General features: G+C 47.6%; 1 protein-coding gene across 2 annotated transcripts; it reads right to left on the reverse strand.

Moving 5' to 3' along the window:
• Window positions 1-825: 825 nt before the first annotated feature.
• On the reverse strand, window positions 826-7,390 carry Kcne3 (potassium voltage-gated channel subfamily E regulatory subunit 3). 2 transcript variants are annotated; one of them, XM_028770700.1, is made up of 4 exons: window positions 7,175-7,390; window positions 4,276-4,413; window positions 2,706-2,787; window positions 826-1,581 (listed from the first exon to the last, which is right to left on the reverse strand). In XM_028770700.1, exon 4 carries the CDS (start codon window positions 1,539-1,541, stop codon window positions 1,206-1,208), a length of 336 nt encoding a protein of 111 aa, XP_028626533.1. In that variant the 5' UTR covers window positions 1,542-1,581; window positions 2,706-2,787; window positions 4,276-4,413; window positions 7,175-7,390; the 3' UTR covers window positions 826-1,205. The 2 variants fall into 2 exon arrangements, with proteins under 2 accessions (XP_028626533.1, XP_028626532.1); XM_028770699.1 differs by having other exon boundaries at window positions 2,706-2,838.
• Between the last annotated feature and the right edge of the window lie 1,295 nt (window positions 7,391-8,685).

Consider the following 8,685-nt stretch of genomic DNA (forward strand, 5'->3'; position numbering starts at 1 on the left):
TTCCACATTTAATCATCAATCAAGAAAATATCCTTCAGGCTTACCTACAGGCCAGAATGATGGGGGCATTTCCTCAGCTGAGGTTCCCTCTCCTCAGATGACTCTAGATTGTGTCAAATTGACAAAACCAAAGTCAAAACAAACAAAAAACTGCTAACCAGCATAACCAGCTAAAGTGTATACCACTTTAAAAGTAAGAGGCCAACTGGTTCTCCCATTGAGCCAAAGCTGTTACACTGTATCTTTAAACCCGGCCATCTTCTAGGTGTATCAACAATCTCATAGAAGCAAGTTTCGTGTTGTTATTAAAACATTTCTCACAGAATTCAGAGTAGAAGCTACACCCGAGGTAGTGAAGTCCCTGGGATTGGGGCCGTGACTGGGAAGGCACAGGGACGAGGCTTGAGAAGCATATGACCATATCATTAAAGAGCTCATAACTCTGTGCTTTGCAGTCTGTCTTAAGATCCAGGAAGTGCCCAAGCAATGCATTAACACAGTGACATGTCTTTGGTAATATTTGTAAAAGTAAGATCTTTCTCAACAGCCCCCCACCAAGTCCCTACCAAGATAGGGCTTGCCTAAGCTGGTCTTGAACTCCTGAACTCAAATGACCCTCCCCACTCAGCCTCTTGAGCACTGTGATGATAGGCATGCATTATTGTGCTTGGCTGAATCTTACCCGACGTGGGATTGAAAAGTCCTAGGAGAAAGGACCAGAGTTCCTGGATTCCAGTCACGGGACTTGTTCTGTTTTTTTGGCAGATGAGGCAAAACCCACAAATGTTAAGAGTATTTAAAGAATAAAATATGAATCAATACAAATAAGTAGCATTCTCAGTTTTATCAAGGTTTCTCAATTGAAGATCATATATAAATGGTTATATATCCAGAGCATCTTCCTGCCCCACTTCCCTTCACCACAGCTTCCTCTTCTACTTGCTGGTTGTCCATACTTCTATATATGTGTTCATGGGCTCCAAGTTTATAATGTGCATCTATGTCTGGAAAAATGTCTCATCCACGAGACCGGGCCAATCAGCCTCTCTTCCCTGGTCCCGGTGATGACCTAACTCTCTCACCAATTTCTTGTTGATCTGACATAGCTAGAGACATCGTGGCTTGATAGAGTCGAGAAGAGTTCCAGAGGCTAAGAAGACAATCCTCAGGCATCATAATCTCTCATTGTCCTCAGGCACCTCACGTCAGATCATAGACACTCGATTCTTGATATACACATGATAGGGATCACTACGTTTGTCCACTTTTCGTGAACGGGTATATCCCAGGATGAGACTGCCCACAGTGACAGCAAATAGGAACATGACAAAGAGAATATACATGTAGGAGTTGTCATTACTACCAGGAAGGCTAGCCCGACGATCCTCAGTTTGATTGTCTGGCCCTGGTCCTGACCCTGATCCTGGCCCTGGTCCTGGCCCAGGCCGGCAGAGCAAGTGACTGTGAAGGGTTGTGTTCAGAGCCTTCAGCACAGCATGGAGGCTCTTGTACCAGGTCTCAGTCCCATTGGAAGTCTCCATAGCAACAGAAATTGAGGTATGGGAAGAGCTGGAATGTGATCTGATGGTGAGAAAAGAAAGAGAAAGGGCGGCTCTGTTACCCACAGCCATTAACAGCTTCCCCACTTTGCATACCTAGGCTAGAGCCCTGATACTATCATCTCTTCTCCATTCTTCTGGTCCATCTTCTCCAAGAGGCCTCAGGCTCAGTCATGGGAAGTGCTAAGTGGGATTTCCTCTCTGCTGTATCTGAGCAATTACGGAAGTATCCCGCAGTGCATGTGGAATAGTCTTTCCTGGTCATTGAAAGCCATGTTACTCTCTTTTTTTCTTGGATTGTATAAATTCACTAAACTTTAGGCTTCAAGAACTTTAGGAGTTATTTAATCTAACTCCTTCCATTTTATACTCAGGGAAACTGAGACCCCAAACAAATAAGTAGCTTGTTCTTGATTAGGGAGTAGTAGATGCTGTTTGTCTATTTTCAGGAGACCTTAATAGGCTAAGCAACCATAATTCAATGTCTGATTCCAAAGCTCTCATTTACCTAGGTAGAACTGTCAACAATCACTGTTAATACCTATATATACCAAACATGACCATTATCTATCAGGTCTTTCCCCCATAGTTCTAATGGTGATAAATACTTATAATGACTTGAAGCAGAATTTGGGGGACAGAATAATAGAGCAGCACCCCACTGGCACCTAAGACTGGCCTACATTCCATGAAAGACCTTTGAGGTCCTCTACCATTCAGTACTTGTACCTTGTCTGGATCAAGGAGGGAAAAGAACACAGACTTCCTGAATTAAAATGTAAGAAGCAAGAAGTTTGAGTTTTCCTTTACATGGGCCAGTGGCAAGCGGGAACACCACAGTGAAAATGATGACTGAATGACTCACTTAGCTGGTCATTATTTATCTGGATCAGGGTCTGTGCTGACGCCTTGAGGAGGCTCAAACCCAGTCCTCACACTCAGTGGCTCACTGCCATCCTGGTATGATGCAAGCAACAATCCAGGAGCCGCTTAAAGTGATTAACACTGACCAAGGTTTAGAGACTGTTCCCTGGAATGGCCTTATTTGAACTGGACCTTGAACTGTTCTAAGACGTAGAGTTTTCCTTGGAAAGGGTTTTTACTTGGCACAACACAGGAAGGATAACACAGATCTGGAGAACTCACCAAACAGTTCAAAGACTCTGAGACATCTTTGAGGATCTCTTCCTGGATATCCCAAGGCCCTTCAATTCCTTGCAGGGTGCATCTGGATGCAGCCAGAGACTTGGTATTGAGAGGAAAGGCCCAGAGCTGGCAACTGGGGAGGAGGCAGAAGAGGAGGAAGAAAAAGGAACCAGGGACACAAACCTCAGAACCAAGGGTGGATCACCCAGTTTCCTAAGGGTTGTGCAAGCATCTTTTTGTGGGTTCTGACACCACCCCTATTCCTCTTCCCTTCCTGCAACAGCTGGCTCAAGCCAGCCTAGAGTTGTAGTTACAGAACTATGCAGTGGCCAAGCAACATCTGATTGCTGTCTCCCCATTCCAGGCTCACAACATCTTAATCAACTGACAATGGAACTGATAATGGAATGGCCTAAAACCCTTCTCTTCTTCCTACAGGGTGCTGGTACCTCAGTAGGAGCCTTTTAGAATCCCAAGGTAAAATGGCAGCTTGCAGTTTCACAGAAATGAGGTATTACTAATCAAATCTGTTTGGACATACAGCATATGGATGTGTCCCAGAGAGCTGTCGAGATGGCTCTCTAAGTAAAGGTACTTGCTGCTGAACTGGATGGCCTGAGTTTGATTCTGCAGTCTACATGACAGAAAGAGAGAGCCAACTCCTGAAAACTGTCCTCTGACCTCCACATGCACACACACACCAATAAACGTAATAAAATAATTAAAATGAATGTGTGCTAGAATTAACTCTCTGTAGCATGACTTTGTTGTGAGGACTAAAGAGCAGTATGTAAGGTTTGGCTGTAAATTCCACAGAGAGAAGTGGTCATTTGTGTAGCACAGGAGCTGGACAGGCCTTCAGAGTCCATCAAGGCTAAATGTCCTCATTTTACAGTCTTACAGTAAAGGAAATGGAAGCCCAGGCAGCTGTCTTGGTCCCGCTGCTACTTGTGTGACCCTGGGCATGTGATTCCTTTTCTTTTTTTTTTTTTTAATCTCAGCTTCTATCTGCATCTGTAAAATGAAATGAAGGGATTGTGGTCAGCTCAAATATCCTGTGACATTATGAATCACAGAACCATGTTGTGAAATCCTGGGAGACTGGGTTGGCTGGTGGAGGCAGCCCTTAGGTAGCCTAGAGAACTTCAACCCAAGACAGAGAGGTTACAGAGTCTTCCCAGCAGGCTAAGATATTTCTGAGTCTGGGGATTGACTTACACTTGACTTTTTAGCCTAGGTAAGGTGAGGGCCAAATTGATCCACTTGCTCCTTTTTCCTCCTAGCCTCTTATCTGCAAGGGTGGTCTGGCTGGGTTGTGGGGGGGGGGAAGAGATGGACTGTGCAGGAAGTTGGGGTACAAGGCAAGTGGAGGACAGGATGGAACTCATGAGTGAAGTCAAACAAACTATCACCCATCAGACCTTCCTGTCTGGACCTCTCAGACCACAGAGGTCACAGTGCACACCCTGAGGTGCTGGGTTTGGGTGGGGACAAGATGGCAGGTGCATCCTGCTGGGGTAAAGAGAGGCAGAGAGCTGAAGAAGGGACAGACTGATTGCCTGTGACCTGCCTCTTGGTTACAAGGGCACAGACAGAAACACTGGGTGTTTTGCTTCTCTTCCTTGAGTCCCTGGGTTTCCAGCTCCTGGAAAGTCATTGATTATCAGGTTTCCAGGATGGAAGAGGCAGAACCCTGCTGTCGAGAGGCCTTTGAGAGAAATAGACAATGGGCTAGCTTAGAAAGAAGGTTAACAGCTACTGAGCAAACTGGGAACAAACAAACAAAAAGAGAAACTAAGGATTGTCAACTCCTCTAGATGTGACCCTGCCTTGGCTCATCTCCCTGTGGCTCTCCCAATATCTGTGACCATGACAATGAGCTCCAGGCCATGAGCTCCTCAGAGCTCATCGGACAGCCCTTGTGCTCCCACGGCTCCTCTTTTCTTAAGCAGGAATTTCCATCTACTAGGCAAATGCATTCTTCAAGAGCCCGCTCTGTGCCACCTGTTTAGAGCCTTTCCAGAGACACCCCTCCCCTACTCAGTAGCTAGTTTCTCCTCTTGTTTGTTACCACAGTGCCTTCAAAGCAGCCTTATTAGAGAACTGCGCCATTTGGAATCTGTGTGTGAGTATAGCTGTGGGCCCAGTATGTCCTTGCACATATGCTTGGAGGTTTCAGGGCAGGGGCCTGGGCCTCATGCATTTCTTTATTCTTCAGGCCTGTTTACATAGTGATCACCAAAGAGAACATGTGACTCGATCCCTCTCCTATAAAACACTACCCTCCCCAACTCATCCCTCAACAGATTCATGGAAACAGCTTTCAGTGTTCTAAAAGAAAAACCAAAGTAGGAAAGACTCCAAGTTAGACCAAGACAGGCTGCCTTAGATCAAGGGGAGGAGGCCCCTTGAGCAGGTGGCATGGATCAGGAGAAGGAAATTCTGAGCCTCCTTTGGAAACCCAGACACTTCCCACATCTAATCTGAGTCCGTTTATCCAAAGGGCAAACATTCTTGGCCCCCAAACACCGGTAAATGGTTTTGCAACGCTCTTCCCTGTGTACCTTACTGAAGGTGTGGCCATCCACACCCACAAACGGCACACAGACAACCCAAGTCTCAGCCTGTGATCTCGCCTTTCAAGAGTGCCTTTCATGATCCCAATCCTGGCTGTGTGTCTGGCTATGTGACCTTGAATACTTCGTTTATTTCCTCTGAACCATATCTGTAAGACGTAATTACCAGTGCCCAGCTCACCTCGTGAGAACTAGAAGAGACAATAGGAGGGAACGTGTTTTAGAAAGAACAGGCCTGAGAACGGTACTGGGAAGCCCGCTCACACTGTTCCCCTAGCCATCCATGGTTCAGTTCACCTCTTCTTACTAAAAGCAGCCATCCCATGTGCCTGCCCCCGGCCATGCCCTCCCACCACCCACAGACACAGGGGCTTGTCTCCTTCATTGTGTCCCACACTTTTTGATGAATCCTGCAGTCCGTGCCATTTACAAGTGTCTTCTGTCCCGTGAGAATTAAACATGCCCTGAGGAGTTTGAACTGAAGAAAGTTGCTAGTTGGGTTTTCATCTTCGAGAGTCACCAGACTTTAAAGGCAGTTTTTAATGCCTCCAGCATAGCACCCCCTCCGTTTGGAATTGACAAAGTGGCTGAGTGCCAGAGAGGATGAGTTTATCCAATATCTGTACATGAAATAGAGTCCTGGGCTAGGAGTAAGGAAACACTGGTTCTAATTCAACATGGCCCCTGGTGCTAAGATTATCCTGGGGCCTCAGTTTCCTCCCATGCAAATTAATAAGGGGCAAGAGGCAGAGATGAGGACTTTGCTTCCCGGGCTCTAACACACTGGCTGAGACACCTCCCAAACATTCTCCTTTGCCCTAATGTGGATTACATGGGGACAACTGGAGCAGGAGACCCATTTTACAGGTGGTGACAAAAGAAAGCACAAGGCACAGAGCCATGGTCGACCTGCTCCAGTTTACACTACCTGAAAACTAGAACTCAAGACTCCTGACTTCCAACCTGGACCTGCTACTAGCGGCAGCAGATGCTTCAGCCAGTCTGGGGATTTCCGCGGATCTGGTCGCAGTGAAGTAGAATGGGCATGCAGTTCTGCAGAGCCACGGCTTTGGTCGAGCGAGACTGACTCCTGGAAAGTTACTTCCGTGCAAGTCCCGTGCAAACCTGTAAGTGTTCTCTTATTTGTAGGAGAGAAGGAGGTTTTGCTGCCTGGAGGGAAGCCTGGGAGAGCGCCTTCGGACCACAGGCGAAGCGAAAATCCCTACTCCCTGTGTTTCCTGGGAATACCTGCTTTTCTCCCCGGGGAAGATCCACTCTAGTAGCACCCCACATCGGGTCCTTCCTCTCAAGGAAAACACCGAATCCCCTGCACGTCTTGCCCAGACTATGGATAGCTTTTCCAGCCCTGTGGCGCCTTACCTGCCTCTGTGATCTGACTTCGGTGAGAGCTGCAATGATGTCCAGCAGCGTTCGTACCCTGACAGCTCTGCGCTCCTACTGGCTCTTGGCTCCCTTTTCCTTCCCAGGGTGTCCCTCCTCTGGCCCCGCCCTGCTTTAGCACACCAGCTTCAACGCTGGCTGGCTTGGGGCGCCTCCGCCCAGCTCCTTGGCCTCACCCGGTTGTGGGGAACCACCTGCTTCCTGAATCCCAGACAGAATTTTTCTCGTTTGTATCTCTATGTCTCAGCTAACCTAGCGAAAAGCTGATCTCCACAAACCCAGACCAAGCGCTAGGCTTCGGTGGAGTCGGGCGTGGCACCTGTGTAGCTGTGTGGCACTGGCCAGCTCCTCTCTTGGGCCTTGGTTTCCTCTCTGGGTACCACCATGCCTGCATGTGTTCTTCACTGGCTTATGGTAGGGTCAGAAGTGTTTTCAGAATCCAAAGTACCAAAACCGGAATAGCCAAAGAAAACATCTGATTCTAACACAAACCCTGTTTTCAGTTTGCAGACGCCCAAATTGGGGAGATGACTTATCTACACTCAGCAAGCAAGTCAGTGGCAGAGCTCAGGCTTAGAATCCACTGTACTCCAGCAGGCGCCTCCTCCCTCGGTAGTCCCTCACACGCCACTTCTTAACTGGTGTCTGTCCCAGAACACTTGTTTTCTAGCCACTGGGTCCACATTCAAATTGTTGCTGATGATATTACAGGCCTCATAGAAGAGAAGCTGACACGTGTCATTTTCCTGTTGATGACAGAAACAGGGACCAGACTCTCAGGGACTCTGTAGCAACAACCACTTATCCAAGCTGTCTTCACTATCGGAGGTCACACAATCAACACATTCTGATGCGCTCCCTCACACCCTGGCAAAGATCTACTGCAGTATTTCCAAGGTGGGTAATTTCAATCACAGAACTTTAGGATATGATTATCTAATAAGTGCTTAGGGAAAAACAAGATGTGCCGCATGGAAGGCATTTTGTGCATAATTGCTAATCTCCTTCAAAACACATCATTGTTGGGTTGTTTCTACGCAACACGTTTCTATCCAGCCAGTCCTCCCTAAGCTGGAAGCTGCCTCTCAGAGCAGACAGTCATTCTGATCGCCTCGGTGTGCGCTGATTCTAGTCTACACACCAAGGACCATGGGCTCCTCCTGGGAGGTTCTGATCCAGAAGATCTGGAGTGGGGCCCAGAAATCAGCATTTTAAAAAAATAAGAGTCCAGCCCGAGGGTAACAGGGAATGCCTCTAATCCCAGTGCTGAGCTGGCAGAGGCAGGCAGATCTCTGTGACTGTGAGGCCAGCTAGGTCTACAGAGTGAGTTTCAGAACAGCTAGGGCTACATGGAGAAACCCTATCTCAAAAAACACACAAACAAACAAAGAGAAAAGAAAAAGAAAAAAGAAAAGAAAAACAAGATTCCCAGTCTCCCACTGATGCTTAAGACTAGCCTTGAGGGTGCTAGGCACACATGTGGTGAGAGGAAAGCCCTCATCCACAGAGTCTTCACGTTAGGATGGGGAGCGTGAAGGAGAGGAGAGGAGACGGAGGCTGGGAGGAAAAACTTGCCTAGAGATACACCACCTTCAAGTCTTAGCTTCAATGCCCCCTTTGTGTGGAGTCCTTTCTTAACCACTCTATTTCCAAATTTGTTCTCTTACTCCCTAAGGCCCTTCTGTTTTGCTTGTCAATAGCACTTTCTATCACGTGGGTTCCTGGCCTTGAACTCGGGTCCTCAGAGCTGGTGTGAGTGACCTTACTTGCTGAGCCGTCTCACTGGCTCTCTTGCTTTAGTTTTCTAGCCTGTTGCTAGTGTTTTGACTATATCCTCAGCTGAGGCTCCATCTCCCCACTGACACCCTCTCCCATGAGGCCTAAGGGTGGCAATGAGCCCAAGTGTTTTAAGTCCCCGGATACTTTAACACCACCACCCCTCCCCCCTCCCACCCCACCATGGTTGCTTATTCCCTTGACCATCTCTGAACAGAGCCTTCTCC

This window comes from Grammomys surdaster, unplaced genomic scaffold, assembly GCF_004785775.1.
Source record: "Grammomys surdaster isolate TR1022 unplaced genomic scaffold, NIH_TR_1.0 203, whole genome shotgun sequence".
NCBI classification, from domain to species: Eukaryota; Metazoa; Chordata; class Mammalia; order Rodentia; family Muridae; genus Grammomys; species Grammomys surdaster.

Coding starts and splice junctions, on each gene's coding strand:
- Kcne3 (XM_028770700.1), bottom strand. CDS start 1,541: ATGGAGACTTCCAATGGGACTGAGACCTGGTACAAGAGCCTCCATGCT.